The sequence below is a fragment of the Balaenoptera ricei genome, chromosome 18 (assembly GCF_028023285.1).
Source record: "Balaenoptera ricei isolate mBalRic1 chromosome 18, mBalRic1.hap2, whole genome shotgun sequence".
Lineage (NCBI taxonomy): Eukaryota > Metazoa > Chordata > Mammalia > Artiodactyla > Balaenopteridae > Balaenoptera > Balaenoptera ricei.
In genome coordinates, this window is record NC_082656.1 from 23,798,407 (window position 1) to 23,824,059 (window position 25,653).

Here is a 25,653-nt window from a genome sequence, read left to right on the forward strand (position 1 = left end):
TTCTTTTCAAACAGTCTGGTAAAAACTAAACTCACCTGGCTGGCAGAATACCCCAGTGACAGGGAGCAGGGACTCTGGAGCCCAATCTGGGTTTGAAGGCTGTTGACGCTACTCTCTTTGTGGGATCAGACAAGTTCTCTAACTTCCCGGAGCCTCATTTTTCTCATCTGTAAAGAGGGGCTGGCTATGAGCAGTACCCACATCAGAGGCTTGTTGGGGGGATGAAGTGAGTTAGTTCATGGTCCAGCGTCTATTATGTAGAGAGTGCTTAGAAAGCTATTGTGATTATTGCGGAGACCACCAAGCAGTAAGCTGGAAACTAGGGAAGGGAGTCGCCATCCTCAATTTTGTTTTGAACCATTCACTCTGTTTTATTCCATTTCAGTTGTTTTTGGAGCCTCGAGATGCGTCAGACCCTGAATTAAGTGTCTCGGTTTGTCAGTCAGGTGGAGATGTGAGTGAGCTCTGAATCTGCACATAGAGAATTTCAGGTTTCAGGAAGGAGTATTAGGGTAGGAATCTGTTGGTGAAACAGATGGAACCAGGTCAGCATTCTGATAGGAGTCAGAGGGAACTAACTAACTAACTGACTCATGCAGTCGGTCTGACCCGGCAGTAGAGCAGGAAGGAACAGTGTGTGTGGGGGTCAATCCCCAGCTCCCCTGGGCAGCTGTGGCTGTATGCCTCCATTGGGGGGGCCGCTGATAATTTGAAAGAAAGTGGCCCTCCAAGGAGCTAAGCCGTCCTGCCGGAAGGGAAAGGACAGCCACAAGGTAGATATGACCATTGCCTGGAATTCTGAGCACTGTCATGACCTAGCAACACGGATCAGTTTCTGAGAGGGAGCCTAGGATCGGGGAAGAGGTCAGGAGACAAGAATCTGGAAGGAGTCAATCCTGTGCCCACAATCATACATAAGACAGGACAAATAGAATAGCGAAAAATTCCCAAAGAAGCAATGCTCACCAGCTGCAAAATAAAGCAGCCCAGGGTAGCTCATTTGGGTTTGGTACAAACGTTAAGAATCCGGTTTAGAATCCCCTTCGCACTGAAGGCTGTCCATCTAAGCGAGAAGGTCACTCACTTGAACTCATTCTGTTTGCCCCTCAGCCCTGGCCGCCCAGGCCTACGCGCTTAAAGAAGAGAACGACAGCCTCCGGTGGCAGCTGGACGCCTACAGGAACGAAGTGGAGCTGCTGAAGCAGGAGAAAGAGCAGCTGTTTCGAACGGAAGAAAACCTGACCAAGGACCAGCAGGTGCAGTTCCTGCAGCAGACCATGCAAGGCATGCAACAGGTACCTGCGCCCGCACTGGTGTCTCTGTTCTCGAGAGAAAGGGACGTGCGTATGCAGTGGCGGCTGTTTGCTGGGAAAGGTGGAGGAGAAAAAAGAACAGCAGGAAGTGGCTAGGTCAGGAAAGTGCTGATGACCGTGGAAGGGGAAGGTCAGGGGAGAAGCCACGCTAAAGAAATAGGTTGAAGCACTACACCCTCGAAGTGGGAAGCCAAGGAAGAGAATCTAGGACTTTGAAAGCTCCATACATAAAATTTAGCCTCATGGCAAAAGGTCAGAAAAGCCTTGCCAGTTGTGACACCAGTGTTCTGTAATCTTAGAACTTCTCAACTTAAAAGCAGGCACACTGATTTCTACAAAAGCGTGGCGAGTTTGTTTTTGAGATCGATGAATACGTGAACTGTATCATTTCCATTTCTCTTGGATGATACTTAGGATGTAGACCGGTTCTCTGAACACACTCTGTATTTCAGAAATATTTGTTGATGGGATGGATGAAGCACTAGAATTTGGGGTGATAGGCAAACTTCAGAAACAGGCCAGCATCTCTGCTTTTGTTCAAGATCGACAGGCTTCATCCTGGCACACTCAAGTTAAAGCTGGGTCTTTCCAGCTCATGTAAGAAAGAGATAGAAGCTGTGGGCTTTGGAGGAAGCGGAAGGAACGTGGGCGTGGGAAATGAGGGCTTGAGGGGGTGGGGAAAAAACTGGGCACTGGCAGCAGAGGGTAGAATCAAAGAGTCATAGCTGGATTTATATCTGAAAACATTGATTGATATGTGATACCCTTAAGGTGTGTGAGTTATCGTAGAATAATATAGCCTAAATTATCATCACACATGGTTATTTGTATTACTCCTCTGAATATATAAATCTAACCACTCTTTTCTGGAACAAGAAAGATTGTTTTCTATAAACAAGGAAAATATAAGCAAGACGATGGGCAATTATATAGTGAGTAGGATATTTTTTTCAAATTCCCCCACCAATATTGGCTGCTCTCTAAGAGCAGGAGACTGAATTGCCTACAAAAGTGTCTTAATGATTAGAGGTAACTGCTGCTGAAACCTCCGCCAAGCAGGGAAAAAGTAATTGAGAGGAAGGGATGTAAAAAAGCGTGGATCGGGATATAAACAAGTTAATGACCAAGTCACAGAAATTCTGTCTTCAACATCTCCTGCCATTTAAAAGCAATTTTGGCGTCTTGGCTTTGAGTCCTAACTCGCTGATGTTCACAGTGTGTGTTAGACAAATCAGCGAGATTCAGAGGTCAGAACCAGCCAGGAAAATGTCATTACAGGCGGGGCTCAGGCCCCCGCACTTGGAAATCGGTGTTAACAGCTGCCGCGGGGAGCTCCCGGGGCTTGTCCATCTGTCCGCACGTTGGGGGTGAGTGGCGCCCTTGCCAGGACGAGGAGCGTCTGGCCGTCTCTCATACCTCATGCCTTGGGCCCTCTTTTCCTCCAAAAAGATTACTCCGGTTGCATGAAAAGTTGATAAAAACCTTTAAGCTGTATATATATAAGTCCATGCCACTCTCTCACTTCGTCCCAGCTGACCTTCCCCCTCCCCGTGTCCTCAAGTCCATTCTCAACGTCTTCGTCTTTATACTACCAAATGTAAAATAGACAGCTAGTGGGAAGCAGCCGCATAGCACAGGGAGATCAGCTCGGTGCTTTGTGACCACCTAGAGGGGTGGGATAGGGAGGGTGGGAGGGAGACGGAAGAGGGAGGGGATATGAGGGTATATGTATACATATAGCTGATTCACTTTGTGATACAGCAGAAACTAACACACCGTCTTAAAGCAATTATACTCCAATAAAGATGTTAAAAAAAAAACAAAAAAAAACCTTTAAGCTGGTTGAAGATTCAAATCTGAAAGAAGTCAGGAGGTGAGGGTGAGCTAGCCAATCAGGAAGAAGCATGCAGGGGTGTCAGCGCCCCGCGCCGGTCCACACCGGAGCCCCGCTGTGCGTCCCCACTGAGCTCCAGCCCCTTAAAGGAGCAGTTCCGTTCTCGAGGCTTCTCACACATTTGCAGAATCTCCTTGTCCGTAGGAAATGTACTTTACTGTGTTTGTTTTGTTTTGGGGGGAATCTTGTTTGGGGGTTTGTTTTGGTTTGTTCTGGTTTGGTTTAAACCACAGAAAGTTATTGTCTCACAGTTCTGGACCTAGAAGTGCAAGAGCAGGGTGCTGGTAGGGTTGGTCCCTCTCTGGGCAGCGAGGGAGAGTCTGCTCCAGACTCTCCCCTTTCTTCCTCAGGTTTGCTGGCAAGCTTTGTCCTTCCTTGGCTTGTAGACGCATCACCCTGCTTTCTGCCTTCATCTTCAGGTGGCCTTCTCCCCGCGTGTGTGCCTGTGTCCCAATTTCCCCTTTTTATAAGGTCACAATTTGTATAGGATTGAGGGGCCCACACTATTCCAGTATGACCTCATCTTAACTACATCTGCCGTGACCCTGTTTCCAAATAAGCTTGCATTCTGAAGTACAGGCTTTAGAACATCACCATATAAATTTGGAGGGACACAATTCAATCAACAGCAGACACGAGTAGATAGTCAAAATATGTTTGTTGAATGGAGGAACGAATGGACAAAGGCACAGAGGCAAGAACTCGCCTGGTGCCTCTGGGGAGCTCTGGGTTGTTTGGGATTCTTGGATCATAAAGAGCAGGGCAGGGTGTGGGGAGAGGTGATGCCCTAGGGGTCCGCGTAGCACCTCCTTAGCACGCGGAAAGCACTAGCTCAAAGGCAGCAGTTATGATTTTCATTTTCACTAGTCGTTAGGTGGATGCATGGTGATCACTGTGGCAACACATCTTTAATATAGTTTTTAAATATATGTGCTTATTTAAGAGTCATCTTTCTACCTTACCCGCTTTGAGTGAATCCCCACAACTTGCCAGTTTGAGCCCCACTGCAAAGAATTCTCCTGACTTTAAAACCCACCCTCAATCTGCCCTCTGTCCACTTTATAAATCAGAAAAGCATCGTCTCCCAGGCAAGTCAACAGATAGAGGAGAGGGCTGGTCTCTCGTATGTCATTGTTTCAGCAATCCATATAGGGGAAATTATTTCTGCAACAAGCAGAAGAATATAAACAGTCTTAACAGCCTTAAGACTAGCATAAAATTTTTAGAATTGCCTTCAAGTTTAGCCAAAAAGTTTCTAACCTTTCTTCTTTTCATCCCTGAAGGATATGTTCACTGACTTCACGTGGTTTCTCATGAGTTCATGGAGGAAACATTAAGGGCAGGGTTCTGAAAAATGAAAAAGCCTCAGGTGACTTTGTCTGGTTGTTTCTTAGTCTCCCCTTGCCTTGCATGTGAGTCACAGTTTAATATTAGAGGTTTCACACAAAAGGAAATAATAGCTTGTATCCATGGTAACATGGTAGCCTTAACCTGATCTGAAGCTGGCAACAAAGTTAACCTGTCTCTGCCACAGGGAGAGTAAGGTCGTGGGCTTTCGTTTATATCTTTAGGTATCCAAGAAAAGCATACCCATATTTGAAATTCTTATTTACCTTCAGGTTACCACACTGAATTATTTTCTTAGGTCGATCGAGGTAAAATTTACACACAGTAAAAATACTCTTTTGAGGGTTCTATGAGTTTTGACTAATTCATACACTCATGTAACCATCGCTACCACAATCAATATATAAAATAATTCCATCACCGTCCCCCAAAAGTCCCTTATGCCCCTTTTTAGTCCACCCCACTCCCAGCAACCACTGATTTGTTTTCTACCTTCATGGTTCTGCCTTTTCAGGAAAGTCATATGAGTGGAATCGTACTGTATACAACCTCTTGAGTCTGGCTTCTGTCACTCAGCATAACGAATTTGGGATTCATCTGTGTTGCTGTATGTGTCTGTTGTTCGTTCTTTTTATGCTGAATGGCATTCCATGGTGAGGAAGGGCCATGCTTTGTTTATCTAGTCACCAGTTAATGGACATTTGGGTGGTTTCCTGTTTGAGGCCAATATGAATAAATCTGCTATAAACATTCACTTACAGGCTCTTTGTTTGGACATAATTTTTCATCTCACTTGGGTAAATTCCTAGGAGTAGGATTGCTGGGTCATATGGTAAGTGTGTTTGACATTTTAAGAAACTGCTAAACTGTTTTCCAAAGTGTCTGTCCCATTGTGCTTTCCCGAGGGTTTACGTGAGAATTCCAATTGTTCTGTGTCCTTATCAGCCAGCACTTGGAATGGCCAGTTGGTTCTGTTTTACTCTGTTTTTTTAGCCACTATAATACGTGTATATTAGTATCTCGTTATGGTTTTAACCATACCTGAATTTAAACAGGATCTGTATTTTTATTCACGAGGACAAGTCAGTATGTCATATTTCTAAATAACCAACTTAAAAATCAGAATTCTTTTCTTTTTTTTTTTAAATTATTAGCACCTTTAATTATTATTTATTTATTTATTTATTTATTTATTTGGCTGTGTTGGGTCCTCGTTTCTGTGCGAGGGCTTCCTCTAGCTGCGGCAAGCAGGGGCCACTCCTCATCGCGGTGCGCGGGCCTCTCACTATCGCGGCCTCTCTTCTTGCGGAGCACAGGCTCCAGACGCGCAGGCTCAGTAGTTGTGGCTCACGGGCCTAGTTGCTCCGCAGCATGTGGGATCGGATCTTCCCAGACCAGGGCTCGAACCCGTGTCCCCTACATTAGCAGGCAGATTCTCAACCACTGCACCACCAGGGAAGCCCCAGAATTCTTTTTGAAGCCGTGTGTAAATCATATTGATAGGACTGGCAAATATTTAGATGGTAAGAGGATACCATTTTAAGCTGCTGGTCATAAAACTGCGAGTGACTAATGATGATTATGGCAGAAGGGTCCCTCATACATGCTTCCAGCTGATGCTCTTTAACGCTGTTAGCAAATGTCATCTGCAGACCAGCTGTCTTAGGCCAGTAAACCATTAGCCCACGTAGAACTCTCTAACACTCTTGGCTTGCCATTATTAAAGACCAGGGCTAGTCAGCTGCCTTGACAATTTCCAGCAAGGGAGACCAGGGAAAGAAATTGAGGGAAAGAGGACTATTACGATCAACACCATTTTAGAAATTAAGTAATTGGTTTTTTTCCCTTATGCTCAAAGAGGGGTAGATGTGGGATTCTCTGTATATGTATTACAGAAGCTAATCTAGACTAATTTTATAGAAGAGGACAGAGAAATACAATAATGTTACTCTCTTAAAATACAAGAGTAACCCCAGCTAGTTTTGCCAAAAGTTGGTCAAGGATTGGTCTTTGGGATGTATATTAAGAAATAAATGAAAGTGTGTTGAAACGAGAACATCAGTGAGTGCATCTGACCACTTAAGGGAAGTTAAGCATCTCTTGTGAAATCTCTTTAAACGATTCGGTTGCTTAGTAAGTACATTTTTAGAGATAGTGAAAAGTTTGTGTTCGATTCCCCTCCTGATTTCATATGTAATGAAGTCTCACGTGTACATGTCAAAGTCAGGATCATTATTATTATTATTTTTTTTAATAATTTTATTTATTTATTTATTTGTTTTTGGCTGTGTTGGGTCTTCGTTTCTGTGCGAGGGCTTTCTCTAGTTGCGGCAAGCGGGGGCCACTCCTCATCGCGGTGCGCGGGCCTCTCACTATCGCGGCCTCTCTTGTTGCGGGGCACAGGCTCCAGACGCGCAGGCTCAGTAATTGTGGCTCACGGGCCTAGTTGCTCCGCGGCACGTGGGATCTTCCCAGACCAGGGCTCGAACCCGTGTCCCCTGCATTGGCAGGCAGATTCTCACCCACTGCACCACCAGGGAAGCCCCCAGGATCATTATTATGGCAGCAGGAGTCATATCAAAGACTGCGATGATGATGGCTGTGCTGGGGGTGGTGCCTCTGCTGGGGGTGGTGGTGGTTTTGATCATCAGAAAACTTTAGGGGAAGACAGGTAAAATGAACTTACCCCAGACAACTTTAGATAATTCTTTTTAATTTCTGAAAAGAAGCATGTCCCTTAAACATTTTGAAAATCCTAGAAAGGCCAGCAGCCCACTGTTCCCCGTGGCCTTCACAGGTAGTGCTACAAAGAACTTGGGCGAGGTGCTGCAGACAGATAACACGGATAAATGCAACGGGGTCTCTGTTCTCTTGATAACTGTTCACTTGTCATTTCTGGTTTCATTTTCTTTCTGAAATGCCCAGCAGTCATATAAGGGACCTATGAGGCTGATGCTCTGTGCCCATTGTCCTTTTTCTCATAGTATCTGTTTAAGCTTTTATCTTTTATCCTTCCCACTGAAGTTTCTATTTGATAATCATGTTATTTTATTTGCAAATGTTATTTCTGTTCTTTGTTTACTATCTTTCCACACAGTCTTATTTTTTGGTTGCGGTATCTTCTCAAATCTTTTTGAGAATACTAATTAGAATGTTTTTAATTCTTATTGTTCCTCAATCATTTCTATTTATTCCAGGACTGGTGGTTTGGTTTCTGTGTGTCCGTCCGTCTCTTTCATGCTCCAGGTTCCTTCTCACAGGAGGTAATGCATGGTAGCCTGTTTGTATCGGGGATGAAGGGCTGGGGTCACTTTTCTAGGACTCCGTGTGGCTTACTGATGGCTGAGTGCAGGTCACCTCCACAGCTGAGTCCTTCTCCTGCCCGGTGGTTCACTGATTGGCAGGCTTCATTTTGAGGAGATTTGGGAATTCCACAAAGGCCAGAGTCTGTCCTCCACTAAGAACTCCATGGAATTCCCTTCCCATTCGCTCTGCTCTTTTAAGTTTAATCACTGACAGACATTTTAATTGCCTGTGGAGGAAGGAAAAAGCAAAAGCAAACACACATGGACCAGGTCTGACATTTTGAACAAGAACCTGTTTCAGGGGCTTTTAGCTTAATCCAGTTGTTGAATGAATCCTTGGTTAGCATGGTGCCCAGGGAGGGGTTGGGGGAAGAATATTACATGTTATTCTGGCTTGCCAGAAACAAGGGAAGGGAAGAACAGTGAGCACATTTTCTGAATGTCTAAGAGGCAGGAACATAGGAACTTAAGGCAGCATATTTTGGATAATAGACGCTTCAGACTGAGGAGGCAGATCCGCAAATTAGAGGGGTTTAAGGGAGGAGAAAAGGAAGATAAATAGTCTGAAAAAGGTGACAGGAAGAGGCTGCAATATGTAATAACAAGAGAGAAGTTGGATTTTTAAGTGGGTTCTTTAAAAGCATGACACAGGGGGGCTTCCCTGGTGGCGCAGTGGTTAAGAATCCGCCCGCCAATGCAGGGGACACGGGTTTGAGCCCTGGTCCGGGAAGATCCCACGTGCCGCAGAGCAACTATGCCCGTGCGCCACAACTAGTGAGCCTGCGCTCTAGAGCCCATGAGCCACAAGTACTGAGCCCACGTGCCACAGCTACTGAAGCCCACGCACCTAGAGCCCGTGCTCCGCAACAAGAGAAGCCACTGCAATGAGAAGCCCGTGCACCGCAACGAAGAGTAGCCCCCACTCACCACAACTAGAGAAAACTCGTGCGCAGCCATGAAGACCCAACGCAGCCAAAAATAAATTAAATAAATAAATAAATAAAAATATGACACTGGGACTTATCCTCATGAATGAAAATACAAATAGTGCTTAACTGGGCGACTTCTTCTCCAGTCTGTATTGGGTTTTGCCCTTGAAGAGAGGAGGAGGCAGAGAAGTGGGGAACAGCTAGTATGGAGGGAGGCAAGCCTAGGCTTCAATGGACCTGCAAACGGTACAGAAGATTAGAAGCTGTTGGAGATGGAGGGAAGAGAAGGATGGGAGGAGACATGGAAGAGGCAGTGGGAAGACAGCTCTTCCTCTAGAGCTAAAAACATAGCAACACAAATGTAAACATAGAAGAGGAGAAATTTCTCTAAAAGAAAGAATTCAATGTTTTTATAGTGATAACTTTTAAGAGCTTTTGTGAAATATTTAAATCAGTGAACTCGATGCAGGATGTGGAAAACAAAAGACTGATTAGTTTGGAATTTAAGTTGCAGTATATTAGAAGGATCTTCCTCCTAAGTAGGGCTCATGAACCTCAAAATTGCTCAGTTGAGAAGTAGCACATGCATGACGATCTGGTTGTTTACATGCAGGAAAACGTATGTAACAACCTTAACATCTTTACTGTATGAAAATATTATACATCAGTGCAGAAAAGAATTCAGTATCACTGGACAGGGCAAGAAAATTGCCTTATTACAGTGCAGAGAAAGGGTCTCTCTTTTAGACTTTCACGGGCAAGTAGTAAAACCTTTAGTGTTAAAAAGTTCAAAAGCGCTTCCCTGGTGGTGCAGTGGTTAAGAACCCACCTGCCAATGCAGGGGACATGGGTTTGAGCCCTGGTCTGGGAAGATCCCACATGCCGCGGAGCAACTAAGCCCGTGCGCCACAACTAGTGAGCCTGCGCTCTAGAGCCCGTGAGCCACAATTACTGAGCCCACGTGCCACAACTACTGAAGCCCGCACGCCTAGAGCCCGTGCTCCACAGCAAAAGAAGCCATCTCAATGAGAAGCCCGTGCACCGCAATGAAGAGTAGCCCCCGCTCTCCACAATTAGAGAAAGCCTGCGTGCAGCAGCGAAGACCCAACTCAGCCAAAAATAAATAAATAAATAAATTTATTTTAAAAAAAAGTTCAAAAAATATGTGTATACACAAAGACATATTCACACACATATCTGGAATTTTTACGAGCTGTGGCTGCAGAGACATAATCCATGTTTATTTTATTCTATTTCAACTTACCCAGATGAAGTTTCTTTCTTTCTGAATAGAAAACAACTCACAAGGCATTTTCCACATTCATGTTAAAAGTCTTTGATATTTTGCTAGAATCAGAACAATCATAAAAACATGTACGTCTCTCAGATGTGGCTTTACATAGGTTCCAGGGCAGGATATCAAGGTTCACAACGCTGCTTAATTTGGGGTCTACCGTGGTTGTGCTTCCTTAACTACCCCAGAGTTTGTCATTTCATTTTCTACCCGTTCTTCAACCAGTACCTTGGGATGATGCATTGTCATAGCAGCCTGCGTGATGGTGATGATAATCCTCATTTATAATTCAGTGCCCCTTCCCTTTGGCTGCTAAATGTCAGCTGTCTTGGTGGCAGCATGTGCATTTTCTAACATTTGCAGATCACACTCCCTGGCACCTCTCAGAATGTCTGTACCCACTGCAGTGTGAGACTCTTGAAGGGATGGTTGGGGACATTTGGAACGAGAAATAGTAACCAGTGCTCCGGTTCTTGGCTCAGGGCTTCACATTGCAAAGCCCAACCCGTTTGAAATGATCGCACCTGACATCTGCTTAGGGGCTTAGGAGTTACTAAGGCACATTCCCATTTGACTCCGGACAAGACACAAAGGACTAAAAGTGAAGCTCATGGAGAGGAAACCGCCCTGAGTTTTTAGCAGTTTCAAACAAGGGAGGACTATGGGCATCTTGCCATTTTCACTGGACAGAGACCTTCGGATAAGGAAGGAGATACTCTGCCTTCGTGGACGTGAGCGGCACCGAGCTTCTGCCCAAGAAAATGAAAACACCAGAGCAGTAGGAGGGAGAGGGTTTCCAGCTTGGCCGTCTTCTGCACAACTTTGTACAAATCAGCCTATCTGAACCTCAGGTTCTGCATCTGGAGAATGGACCCTGCCAGCCTCGGTCAGCGTTTGTGGCCATAAGATGAGGTCATGTATGTGAACGCATTTGGAAAAGCTGTTCTGCAAATGCAAACTGCAATCGCCACTTTCCTGGGGCCAATGTGAAGACACGTAGAGGTTTAAGAGAAGACTCAGGACTTGCAGGGTAAGTCTGGACAAATCCAGAGCTGAGGTTCCTGGTCCTGGGGTGGCCAGCGCTGTTGCTCCTCCGCCCCTTACAGCCGGAGGACCTGCTCGCCCCAGTTTACTCTCAAAAACTCCTTCATTTCTCCACTCCGCACTCACATCTCAGGAGTATGCGCTTATCCCAGCTTCTCAGGTAGAACTCGAGACCCGGAGGTGACGAGTGACTTGCCCGGGGTCCAGCGTGGACGCGGCAGAGTCAGATTTCCAGCCCAGGCCTGGCTGACCACGGCCCCTGCGTTCTCTCTGTCACCCCGTAACTCCCCACGGTGGACCAGGTAGAGAAGTGGGGCTTCAGGGCCACGGTGACCAGGGGAGCAGGACACGGGGAAGCTCTGCCCTTCCAGCGCTCCTTGCTTGCGAGAAATATTTTTGGCAAAAAACCCATTGCCTCTTTTCTGACTATGTCACAGCCCTTCATGTGGTTTTTACATTAGCAGAGTAAGAGCTAGCAAGAAGAAAGTAACACACACGTGGCTTTTATTTATTAAATTTGAACTGTGAAAAGAAATCTCTTCACTTCTGGGACGAGAAAGAGAAGCCCTAATAAAGTTTAATTCCGGGAGGCTTCAGCTCACCATTAGAGCTCCTGCTCTGCCCGTAATTAATTTGATCATCAAATGCATCCTCATTAGTAATCATCGCTTCTGAAAGCAGTGAGGCTAGCAGATGAACGCGTGTGGGAGCCAGGGGTAGAAATAATGGCGTTGCCCTGCAGACCATTAAAATCACTTGGCTTCTACGTTTTGCCGCTTTCCCCAGTGTCTGCAGTAGGAAATACGGACCCTTGGGAGACTTGCAGCCATTCCCAGGATAAAGGAACTTGGCTTTTCCCGCACACTGTCAGCCACAGTTGGTGGATGACCTTTGAATGACCCTCCCCTCCACCACCTCTTTTAGAAACTGCCTCCAGGCCAAGAGTACCAGCCTTATAGTGAAATGGATCTTTTCTTGAATGCAGCAAATCAAAATGGGCTTTGGCCGCAGACACATACTGTTTGGCCGTTGTCGTGTCTCCCTCCAGCCACGGACACTAAAATGAATCCGTGTGTTCTGGCCTTGACTCCATTTCTTTAGAGTCTAACCATGCAAAGAAGCAGCCTCATCCACGCTGAAACCCTGAACCCGGACGCACACATGGCCGCCTGTGTATAGCAGGTGTCACGCTCCCAGCCAGGCTGATGTAATTATCCATCATCTCCAGTGGGGCTACAGTTGCGAGGGAGTCGTGCTCCGGGGCTTTCTCCGTGCAGCTGGTTAGGAGAGGAAACAGGATTAGGAAGAGCAGCCCATCTCCTTCTCGTCAGAAATGAAGGCTGTGAAGAGAACACAGGGAGAAGTGTAGGGGGGTGAAAGAATACAACATGGAAACAAAGAGGAAGGAGAAGAATGAGTCAGAGGGAAAAGCATCCTCTTTATCTGAGTAAGAGAATAAACAGGCCGAGAAGTGTAGGTGGGAGCTGCAGTTTTTCTGGGTCTAGGTTTGTCGTTTTGATTTTTGTTTTATTTTTCTTCATACAAAAGAGTATGTGCTCAATGCAAAAAAAACTTGGAAACCTAAAAGAAGCATATAAAAGGAAACACATCATTCAGAGTGTCACTACCCAGATATAACTGTGGTTAACATTCACATATATTCTTTCAGTCTTCTTCTCTCTTTGCACATAAACATGTAGTGTTACCGGTTTTAAAGATCAATCAATGGGCTAGCCAGACATAGTCAGTTAACATTTCTGGACTTGTAACCAAAGAGTGGAATTGGGAATTCAGTACCAGGATGTAAGACGGTTAGTTAAAGACTAAGTTTTCTCCTCTGTTTAACAAAGCACCCTGAATCATCAAGGGAAACTTAAACAAATTTATTGCCCAATCTGGTGCTCACTTTATAGACCACCCACTTCATTCAATTGATCACTGAAAAGACCCTGCCTCATGAAGTTCTTAACTTGATGAGACTTACTCAGTTTGGTAATTACCTCTCCAGCTTTGGTGCTTTCTGTTTCATCTCTGTATGTCTCTGAGTGTCTCCCTCTCTCTCTCTCATTCTCTCTCTCTCTCTCTCTCACACACACACACACACACACACACACACACACACTAAGTAAATGGCCACAACAGCTTTATTTTCTGGAAGTATTGGGGAAGATAAAAAAGGAGAAAGTATATTTGAACTCTGGTTATAGGTTTCCAAGGAAGGGGCATTACAAATGGTGCTTATAAATGAAAGATGAGCAAAATGACATTCCACACCTTTATTATCACCTTTTTCTTCTTTCGTTTGTTTTGTAGTTTATTGTAATTACATTTGTAATTTATTCTGCTGTCCCCCATGCATACACATTCCATTTTTTATGTCCTCCACCACACCACCACTTTAATTTATTTTAAGCCAGGTATCACTCAGGTATTCCGGTCAGAAGGCTTTCATTGGCAAGCACCGGGACTCTCATTCACGGTGTTAGAGATACATGTTTTCGCCCATGATTTACATTTTACCCTAAGTCATTTCCTGAACCAGTGCATTACACATTTTTCAATCATTTAAATACAGAGTGGGACCCTGCAATTTTGTCCTTCACTAATTCTCTGTGCATCTTGTTTTCTTTTCTCCTGGGTTTATATTTCTTCCCTAGTGGTTTGTATTTCTTCACTGCTACTCACAATTTATTTCAGGAAGATCTTGGTAATGACCTAACTGTAAAGTCCATAAAAAAGCTGTTGTGCTGAGTTTCTTTTTACAGTATAATTTTCCCCAGGTAATCCTCCTATTTATCATTTAGGGAGAAGGAGAAAAGAGGTGTCTGTGATGTAGATTCACCGCTCTACATCGGATAACATGAGCTCAGATAGATTTCTGAGAGTTGCCAGGTCACTTAAGGAGCACTCCAAGGTCCGACCTTTCCCTCATGGGTCCTTGGGTCTTAGTTGATTGGTCTGGTCTTTTCAGTCTGCTTTTCTGCCCAGCTGGTGATTGATGTGCTTGATTTTAAGTCCACGATTTGCTGGACATTTCTCATGGTCCACCCACAGTATAAAAAACAAGGTGTAGAATGTGATGATAATGGGAATTCTGCTTTACATATAAAATTTGGACTGGAGATGGGCTCAATTCCACCACTATTTTTACCTCAAGAGAACTGCAGAATACAGACTGCTGAAGCTAGGAGGGGCAATGGTGAGTCCCTAGACCAGCCCACTTATTTCCTGATTTTAATCAAATAGAGTTTAAGTCTCTGAGCTAAGCAGCATCCCCCCCCCCAACCCCCCTTCTCACCTCCTGCTGCTCGTGGCTCCTGATTCCTGGTCCTTGGCTCCTTACTGGGCCTCCACATGCTTGCATTCTGAGACTCTTTTCCTCTTACATTCATTTATATCGATCTCCTAGCCCCCTGAAAAATGAGGTGAGACACAGGGGCTATGATTTCCCCCCAGCATGTTAAATAACTGTTAGTTTCTTTTTTCTTCTGATATTGGAGTAGAGACTAATTCTGGCACCTAAGGCCAGTCTTTCATGGCTAATTTAGTCATTTGTAGCCAACAGCTCTCTAAATAAACAGATGAAGAAAAGAACAAACTGTTGAGTCGCCACACGTTTTATTCTCAGCTACTGAAAACTGTAAACCAACTTCCCTCGTTCTTTTTTTTTAAGGATTGATTGATTGATTGATTGATTGATTGGCTGCGTTGGGTCTTCATTCCTGCGCACGGGCCTTCTCCAGTTGCGGCGAGCGGGGGCCGCTCTTTGTTGTGACTCACGGGCTTAGTTGCTCCACGGCATGTGGGATCTTCCCAGACCAGGGCTCAAACCCGTGTCCCCTGCATTGGCAGGCGGATTCTTAACCACTGCGCCACCAGGGAAGCCCCAGCTTCCCTCATTCATAACCTCTGCTGCTCTTCCTACTCATGCCTGAATACATAATAATCTCATCTCATTGATTGAATAGAACCAGATTCCTGACAAATCTTTGTTGAAGTGTAAGGATTGATGGAGCCCTTCTGTCTTTAGGGGTCATGAATGCTCTCTGCTGGTATTAGATGCTGAGGAGCTTATTAGTCACTGACGTCATCTGGTGTGGCCCCAGGGCTATGAAAGAATGACTACAACCTTGGGAAATAAGCTGTTGTGTTTTTACTTACGCTGAGTGTGTGTACGTGCAGTCACAAATGTTTCTGTTCAGACAATGTTTTCTACTATCCAAATACTTTAAGAGCCTTGCATCCTGGGAGTTGACATTTTTATCATACTTATCAAGGAACCAAGGCTTAGAAAGAGTAGTAAGAAGACTCCAAGCCAGGCAATAGAGTGCTTAAAATTTCTTCCTGATTGTTTTTCCTAATCTTTTGAAAGTGAGATTACATCACACGTCGATACTTAAAGGACAGTGGCAACATGCCAAGCCTACTTTGAATGAAAGACCCTAGAAGATGTCAGGGAGTGAGGACATTTTCCTAAGCAGCTCTGCTGTTCCCTTCTTGCTGTTCCTGCTGATGTTTGCAGTTGATGAAGCATTTACATAGCACTCAGCTCCTATAATCTTGATTGGCAGGAGCTGTACAGAAAACTGTACTTTTCAAATATATGTGGGGCATTTACAAAAATTAATCCCATACTAGACCTTAAGGCAAGTCTCAACAAATTTCAAAGGGGTGATAATATTTTCTGATCACAATAAAATTGTTAGAAATCAATGTCACAAAAGATAACTAAAATAAATTCTATGTACTTAGAAATTTTAAAACACACATCTAAATCCACAGGTCTAAAAAGAAATCAGAGTTGTAATTTTAAAATAGTTGGAAATAGTTGATAATTAAAATACAGCATATCAAAACTTGTGGGATGCAGCTAAAACAGAACCTAGAGGAAAAATTTTAAACTTTTAAATGTCTGTTTAAGGAAAAAAGAAAACTGGAAACAGGAATGAGCATCCAACTCTTATTACAAAAAAAAATAAATAAACACAAAGAAAGAAAGATAAATAAAGGTAAGGATAGAAATTACTAAAATAACAAAGTCATACATTAGAGAAGATCAACAAAGCCAAAAGTTGCTATTTGAAAAGACTAATAGAATGGAAAAATTTGGCAACACTGATGATAAAGAGAATAACTTAATAAACAATATTTTAAAAGAAAATGAGTTATAACTATAGATGTGACAGAGATTAAAGAACTATGAAAAAATCAGGAATAGTTTTACTACAAATTTTTAAACTCAGGTGATATAAACAAATTCCTAAAGGAAAAAAAAAAACCTTATCAAAATTAAATCAGGAAAAAATTGAAAGCCTGGATGAGCTCATAAAAAAATTGGAGTTAGAAACTTAAAATCTTACATCAAAGCAACAGATCCAAAATAGATTTACTGGAAGGTTCTACCAAACATTCAAGGAAGATTATGCCCATCTTTTGCAAAATTGTTCAGCGAATAGAAAAGGAGGAGACGCCTCCCAACTAACTCATAAGGCTAGTGTACCTAGTACACTTGATATCAAAACAGGACAAAGGCAGTAAAAAAGAGGGGCGGAAATTACAGGTCAGTCTCACTTATGAACATAGATTTAAAATTCCTTTTTAAAAGCTAATTTAATCTGGTATTTTATAAACCACCAAACTGGATTTATTCCAGGAATGCAAGGTTGGTTCAATGTTACAAAAGTCTATTAATATGATATAATCCCATTAACAGGTTAAACCCGAATAAGACAACCTTTTTAATAGCTACTGAATATCCATTCATAATATGAAACTACAGAAAAAAATGAAGATTGTAACAACTTGGAATAAAAGAAAACTTTCATATCTTTTTAAAGATTATCCACAGTGAACTCAGTGGCAAAACAGGTGGTTTTTTTTAAACTTCCCAAAGTAATTCTCACATAATCCTTCTTAATCCTGATATAATCACTTGAATTAGAATATAACTGCTTTATGTCACTTACTTGTATCATGATTTACATTTTCAAATTGTCATCAGGAAGTAAAAATCACTGCTATATAGAGTCTATTGGCAGACCCTAAAAATGTGGTCTCCCTATTCTTTCTTTTGGAAAAAAATTAAAGTCATCAACACTAATCTTGGTGTTGATTTCCCTATTTCTAGAATGCACACTTAACTAGCTGTGTATCACACAAGATGATCTTTTCTGTGCCGTCTTTGTTAGAAGCTGGCCTTTCAGCTGACTTCAGCAAAACCTGTGATTGAAATTTTCATTAGAAGGACATGGGTAGACTTCCCACATGTAATGTTAAATTGCATGCAATCGCCGATCTCAAGTTGAGGGATTGCTAAGGCTGGAGGAACACATCATCACAGGGTAGATTGATATTGGTATTAAGTGTAGAGCTACAGCTTTAATTTCTCTTAATTTTTATACCTTGGAACCCTTTTTTGCTGTTACCATTCATGGCCATGCTGACACAATTTATTGTAAAGGGTCTGAGCGATTCAGCTCACTTCTTTAGTGCTTCCTATGTTTAATGTTCCAGAAGCAGAGAAGATTGGTTTAAAATGGTAATTTTCTGTCTGCATCCTTGAGAGCTATGCAAAATGGGTGGTGCTATATTTTACTTTACCCAATGGATCTCAGCCCCAGATATTAAGAATATGTGGCACATTTCACAGTGGCAGTCTCTGTTGAGCTTTTCTCTTGCAGCTGCTGCTATTGTTGCTGCAGTTTTGTTTGTTTTTTTCCTTAAAGACAGTCTGCAGTTCAGGGACTGGGCAAACCTGATATAGTCCAGAGGCTAAGTAATTGCCACGGAGACCACCTGCAGGTGGTTAAAGCCCCTCAGGGAGACTGTCCTTATCTGGTGAGGCCTTCACCTGTCTCCCCAGGGCTTGGCTCTGGAACAAGGAACAGGTGAAACTTGGAGACCTCCACGAGGTTCTGGTTACTCTGAGACTCCTAATGAGGGGTCCCAGACCAGCCCCAGTGTATTAAAATAACGTGGAGACTTTGGGGAACGAGCAGACATCCTCTGCCTCACACTTTCTCTGTGACAGACGAATGTGCCCATTATTTGCAAACCTTGTTGCAGAGCCACTAAAGATTCACAGCACTCAGTTCAGGGACAGTTCTCCTCTCCTCACCCTGCCCCTAGATGTCTGAGTCTCCTAGCCATAAAAACGTCAACTTGCGCTGACAAAGGAAAATTGGGTATATTGTTATCATTGAATTAGCTTCACTCAGGTTCTACCATTAATCAAGAGTTAAGCAGCATAGGTGATGACCCATGTCCGTTCCTAGTCAGACATCTGTGGCTGATGTAGAGGTAGAACTTTCAGCTGTATTGTCTCTCTTCATTTACATGTTAGATCATTACAACTTTCTCACCAATTAGGATTCCACTAAAAGCTCTCAAAACCACAACTCACGTTCTTGCTCTGTAACCATTAAGTCAAAAGCTGCTTTCCTAAAACTGCAGTCAAGGTGGTCACTGATGGTGGTAGTATCTGTTATTGATGCCAGAAAGAGCATGGTTTGGCTCTCCATGGGCTGAACTGTTAATGAGGCCCAGATCACTTTGCATAAGCCAACTCCAAAGATGGCCACAGGATTTTGGTCACAAGTCACCCATAAAGTGTTTTCTAGCTATAAGCTCTGATCGTGACTGGGTTATAAACCCTGCAGAGAAAGAACGAATCTCTTTTGGCCTTTGGGGCACAATGCAAGACCCAGCTGTGCAATTAGGTTCTTGTTTGAAGTAAATGGGCCAACCTGGCTGGAAAGCATGTTAATATTTTAAATTTCTACATTAACAGCTGTACATGTGCCCAGAGGCTGGGGTGATGACCACCTTATATAATTGCCAAAAAAAAGTGACAAGAATAAATAAATCCCAGCAAATTGGATTATCGTTTGCAGCGGAATTGCCAGCAGAGGCAACAGAGGGAATATCACTGATATATATTCCTACTTCGGCAATGCATTTGACACCTTCTCTTGGGAATTGCATGAATGGTGTTAATTCAAGTTGGCTGGCCCTGTGTTTTGAAAATTGGCTGAAGGAGGACAACCAGCCATGGCCAGGATGGGACTGAACAACAGACCTTCCACTATGAATATTAATCCCCAGGAGTGCCCACTCATGTAAGGCCCACTCACTTGACCTTAGTCTGTCCATTTTTGCAAAGAGGATAGTAACAGCCCTTTCATTTAACTTAGTACCCTTTGCCATTAAGGAGCCTCACATATTAATGGATGTTCTTTAGTCTCATAGTATCCCACTCATGAGTATTGTCATCTTGATTTAACATGTGAGGAAAGTGAAAAACAGGAAGTTGAAACGACGCTGCAAATCACACTATTAAAAAGAAAATCATCTGAAGAAGAGAAAATAGGTTTTTGAGTCTTCTAAGCCACTTTTGCATCTTCTTTTCCTGCGTTCAGTAAGCAAGACATTAATTGATGTGTTGCTTTGCAAATGATAAAGCATTCCTCATGAGACAGTTGTGAGGGAAAGAGGAGACCAGAGCAGTAAAGTGGCTTGCTCGAGGTCACACAGCAAGTCAGCGATAGAGCTAACCATATTAACCTTGAGACAATGACCTGGGGCTTATTTTTTTGCCTTTTCTCCAATCCTTGGCTGTGTTTCTTTTCATAATAATGTTGCCTTATCGGGGTATAGTGTATCATGATAAGTAACTCCATTGGATTATACAAATGCCAAAGGGTATCTTGTCTTTTACACAGGGCCCTCCCAGGAGGATATCCAAGTAAAGGAAATGGTCTCTAAAACCATGTCGGATGACACATTTCTCCCCTCCCAAGGTCATGATCTCCTCTCCTGCCCAGACCCTGGGCTGCGTGCCAGGGGTGTGCCTGGTGTAACTTGACATTCCGAGGGGGTCCTTTTCTAAACGTCCTCCTATGCTACACGACAAAATTATTTTCAGTAATAATCATGAAATGAAGCAAGTAATAATAATGGCCAAGAAAGAAATACAGTGAAATTTTTCTTATATTGAATTTCACATATAATTATGCCTGTAAAAAACTTTTTAAATAAAATAGTACAATGTAAGGGAAAAATCACAACTCTCTATTAAATAATTTTTTTAACCCACCTAACAGTTTGAACTTTGATCTTTTGATTATAGTTAATATATTACAGTCTGTAAATAATTGTCCAGTAAATACATGAATCTTAACAAATCCAAATGCAAAAGATAAAATTTAGGCAACTGCTAGTAGTACCACTGATTTGGTAACATTTTCTTGATCTGTCCTTAAAGCTTTAAGGCAAACAGTCAATAGTTTTGAAAGAACTCATTTCAACTTGTAAAATATTAAAATTCAGTAAAAATATGTAACATAAGAACTAAAATTTGCACTCAACAAAAATAATACAACTCATGGTTCTCACCATGTTTCACTGTTTCAAATTTTAGACAGAAAAATTTTTTAAGAGGTCCTGTGGAATGAAGTAGCTCAGTTTTAGTTCTCAGTCTTCGCAATAACTGTGCTACCATTGTTTATTTCGAATCTACTGTAGAAATGTAAGAATACATGTAGTGCTACAGGGATTGGAGACACTGTGTCTGAGACAAGCTCAAAATCCAAAAACTGGGTGTAGCTGAGTCCCGTGTGAGCATATGGGGGTGGGGGAGGGGTGGGATGGGAGCAGACTATGTTACTGACATTTTCCAAATTCATTTCTACATCGAGTATGTTTATTAAAGGGTAAGAAGTGAAACTATGCTCATTTGAAGCTTGCACATGTATATTGACTCTCATCAGTAACGGCAGCAATTGGTTAGGCTTTAGATCAACAAAGGATTTTATCACCGATTATGTTAGAATTGCTGGTGCACGCTGACAATCAGTGGATGGACCTTCGGTTAGTTTGATTACCATTAAGTGTTGTGCAGTTGCACCTGCTTATTTCCTGCACCGAGGTCGACAGCTCCCAGAGCCCCGCCCTTGGGCCCTTGGAGTCCTTCCACTGCCTGCAGACTTAGGCCCCCAAATCTGCAGCTCAGTGGTTACCTGCGTTTCCCAATTCTCGGTCACTCTTGAAGTCTTACATTTATCGCTCCTGCTTCCCTTCGGCAATTTTGCACGGCTCACAGAATTCAGGGATTCTTCCCTTTCCCTGCAGCAGGGGAAACACCAGCGTTAGAGGCCAGCCTCAGGGAACCTGGAAACATTCCAGCTCCAAACCCTTGCCCTCTGGGTTGTACGCTTCCCCTCCAGGGAACCTATGGCCCATGGCCTCCCTTCGCCCACGTCCCGCGAGATCTTGCTCCAGTGTCTGTGTCCTCGGTCAGGCCCTTGCTCATCTGTTCAGAGAAGGGAACCCCTGTCAGAGCACACCGCCCTGGGTGGGTGGCAGGGTGCCTCATGTCTCAGGGACCCCCTTGAGGATCCACACCCTTGAAAACCCTTACTTCTGCCTTCTCCCCAGTCTCCCAGAGCTGTCCCAGGCTCCCAGGGTACCGATAGGCATGACCCCAGGGTTCCTTGTCTTGACCTCTTGGAGGGCCAGCCCTGTCAGACCTGCACCTGGGCTGTTTGGCTCTGACCGGCATTAGGATCTTAACAGCAGGGTCAGGGAATAGGGCCAGGTTCCTCCAAGCATCTCTCGGTTGTAAATGAAACCTGATCCCATCACGAGTAAGAGATTGCCTTTCTGCCTAGCAACGAGAATGGCATTTAAAATTCAATATCAGAAAAGATATTGACAAGATTAAGGGCCTGAAGGAATTGATTTATGAGGAAAGACCCAAGGAATTAAATATGTATAGCCTGGTGTAATAGGATATTAGACCCTGAGCACAATTTCATTCCTATGATCTGGTGTTCCTGCTATCAGTCATCTAAATGGTGGGGTTCTCTCCAAAAGATGTTTCTCCCCCAGGGGTCACTGAGCTGGTGGCAGAGAGGGAGGCACTGGGATGGATAAACCAGGCCACAGGCTTGGTCACCCTTGGACCTTGATATAAATTGAAGCGCAGTTTCATCCGCAGGTAGAAGCAGATGACATTTTAAACAAGAACAAATTTGGAGTAGTCTTGCCACCTCGTGCGACAAAAAAATTCAAACTAGTTCAATTCCATCTTTTTTTTTTTCCCCAAGGAGAAAAGTGAACGTTGTGGGTACCAGGTAGTAAATGACTGTCCTTCCCCTGAGCCAGGTTTCTCTCCTTTGTCAGGAATACTGTTAGATATGTTTGCCTTTAGGCAAAGCCTTGCTCTTAGGTTGTGATAATATGCACTTGATTTTTTACATCTCAGGCTTTTCCCAACAATCAGGGATTGGCTCGGGATTCAGTGTTAGATGTGAGGTGGGAACAGGCAGACTTCAGCAGTGGGGCCTAGGGCTGCCCTTCCTAAGTGGTTCTGAAGTCAGTGAGAAGCAAAGCAGGGCTGAGGGGTGGAAGGTCTGGAGAGCCTGGGGAGAAAAGCAGCAGAAGCAGGGAGCTGTGTTTGGGTAGCAGGATCTCACCAAGCAGGAAGGGACGAATGAGCGGATCCCCTCGCCTTGTAGCAGGCCAAGATGACAAGGATCTGGCAGAGCTGGCCACAGGTGGGGTTCAGATGGCAGGCTGAAATACGCGGAGTAATCAGGTTGGAGACAAGGTGTGCAGACATGGCGATGCTGGATGCCCACAGGCGTTGCCCCCCGGTCTAGACATTAAAACAACTGCTGATCGGTCTGTCCAGACATAGTCACACCCACCCTGGCCTTTGGTGGAAAACTCTCTTTGGAAGCCAGCGGACCTCGTTTCCTTAGGCGATATCCTACTGGCCTTTAAAGGCTTATCCCACTAAGTAGGGCATCGAATTTATAGCAAAGTTATGGAGATGGAATAACATTTATTAAAACTGAATCAAAAGAGCAAAAACACATTAAAAATTGGTGACACTGTATGGGCTCAAATATTTCCAGACTTTAAGCATTAGTATTTGGTGGCTCATTTCTAATGAGTAGAGAACAAGTTCTGATTCAAAATGGATCCCCTGAGGTCATGTTCTCCTAACACATGAACTGATCCCCGAGAATCTCCTAGGGAAACCACATTGGTTGTAGCCACTATTAGAGTATTTTGTGCCACCCTAAATTCATTTTAGTGGATAGACTAGCATCTTCGTGACCCAGCATCTTGAGGACAGGCTACTTTGTGTCTGTTTCCTCCCTGTCCTCCATACTGTCTAGCCCAGCGCTGTGTACTTAGGAGATAAGTGATGATTGAAAGAATGGATAAATGAATGATTGCTTGATTGATTGATAATTGAATGTTACTGGATTGTTTTAAAAGAACTGAACATAGAGCCAGTCACTGGGGAAATCTTGAAATGAGGGGAAGAGGGAAAGAGAGAAAATGTGTGTGTGTGTGTGTGTGTGTGTATAGGTGTCAGTCACTATCAGTATATATTATATCTACCTTGTGGCACGAGTTCACGTGACCTGCCACCACGGTGAATTTAGAAAGAGTACTCCTCCACCACCATGGAAGACGCAAAGTCAGATGCTCTCAGTTTCATGCCACCCAGCAGCTCCATCCCCCAGCAGCTCCCCAGTCCTGCCAGAGATTCCTGAGGCGGCACCATTCAGTGAGTGTCAGCTTGTCATGAGACATTGCTGGTGTTCTTTCATACAGAGAATCTGCACCGTAGTCTGGGGCTTTCATGGAATCTAACCTTATCTGATATGTTAGCTATATAAAGACTTGACCTTAGTGACAAAATTATAAAATTTAAGGGAAAAAGACAAGGAAAGGGTTACAGTTTTTAAAGGAAAGTTAAATCCACCACAGCGCTCACAGAAGGATGCACAAAGGCACGTCTCCAGCAGCCTCGGTCTTAAGTGGAAATGGTGAATGCCTAGGTAGAAGTCGTTGCTAGGAGGGTTTTAAGTCTGGCATGTCCTGATTTCCATTTCAAATTGACGAATCAGTGTGGTTGTCAGGGTAGAAACCACAGCTTGAAGTAGGAAAATGGAGTTGTGCAAGTGGTAGGTCTCTCCCCGATACCGTGGCCTCGGCTACATGACTTAACCTCTGGGTGCCTATGATTCGCGCATCTGTAAAAATGGAAACGTGACCTCACATATTCTGGGGCGCCAGATAACACTGATAATGCTCTTCGAATTTGTCAGAGAGAAAGACCCATTACACACGGAAGTCTACATCCCCAAAGAGCATTACAAATGATCCTATTAAATCAGTGGCCTGGAAATATGAAGATGTGTCAGGTACGGCGTTTATTTACCTGTTATTGTCTGCCAGAGTGTTTGCACTTGATTGGCATATGGATAATTGCCTAATTGGAACACACTCAGTTGTAACCACCAAAAATGTAATAGTGCATCCGTTTAATGCCACACTTCCCAGTGTTAAATTAAAATTATGCTGCAGTCAGCCAGTCCAACCGAGAGGCTCTTCTGATTAAGTTCTAACTGCCTGTGAACTTCTGTAATTGAGGTACTCTGGAACTTAAAAATTCAAACTGGAAAGAATCTTATACAGTCTCACAGATTTCAAGTGAAAAAAGACCAGAAAGGCTGACTTAAATTATCTAGTTGCAGACTATCTCATTGTTTTTATAAGACATATAGTCATATGAACAATCACAGTTTTCAATCACCACTGTTTTGAATACGTAAATATTAGATTCGTGAGTTTACCTTTTGTAAACAAAAGAAACAATTCATTTGAAAGAATGCAGAAAATAGTCTAGGGGTGTTTATTTTGTTTTTCCTCTAGTGGTGGTTTTGGTTTATTTGTTTGCTTTTTGGTGGAACATGGGGAAGAAATTAACATAATTATAAATTCACTGATTGATTTTCTTAGACTTTTAAGAAATATTCCCCTATAGATTAAGGATGGTATCTGGAACTTCCAGAGTAAAGAATCCAAATGTCTTAAGTGCTATTTTCCTCTGAAGATTTCATACACCCATATGTCTAGAACAATAAATTACCCAGTGATAGAGGCTCAGGTTGTTTTTGTTATTGTTCTCGTTTTGGCTTTTGTGTGTGTGTGTGTGTGTGTGTGTGTGTGTGTGTGTGTGTGTGTGTGTGTGTTTTGTTTTTCCTTTGTTTTGTTTTTTGCTAGATCATGGCTTAATCTCATAGAATTGGGGAAACCAGAGCAAGCGTTCATTCACCTCTTTACTCATTTATTCATTCAGCACCTGCTGTGTGTTAGAGGTAACCCAGTTATGGGCCCTACCATTGGTGGATGTAGGCTAGTTGGGGAGATAGCTATGAAATGTAATATATCATATAAAAGTGCTTTTGGAGCATGGAAGTTAGAACAGCTAACTTTGCTTGGGTGATCAGAGGGGGTCTTTATTGAGGAAGAAACCAAGACCACTGCTTATAGTTGTGCGGGTTTTGCCCTGGACAAGGGCACCAGGCCAAATGGGTGAAAGGGAATGAAATCAAGCCCCTACTCTCCTGCCCAACCATGTGCCTTAGTGAAGGGTCCTGTCTGCCTAGAGGATGGGGCTCTTTTCTATCGTATGAAGTCATCATATGGGTTGACGTTAGCCCGA

At 43.4% G+C, this 25,653-nt stretch overlaps 1 protein-coding gene across 12 annotated transcripts in view; it reads left to right on the forward strand.

Moving 5' to 3' along the window:
* The window catches only part of ENOX1 (ecto-NOX disulfide-thiol exchanger 1), a 612,333-nt gene that overhangs the window by 510,129 nt on the left and 76,551 nt on the right, over positions 1–25,653 (forward strand). For all 12 annotated transcript variants that reach the window (XM_059902651.1, XM_059902650.1, XM_059902643.1 and 9 more), the window contains one exon: positions 1,111–1,295. In XM_059902651.1, coding sequence (XP_059758634.1) covers positions 1,111–1,295 — 185 coding nt within the window. The remainder of the gene's footprint in view (positions 1–1,110; positions 1,296–25,653) is intronic.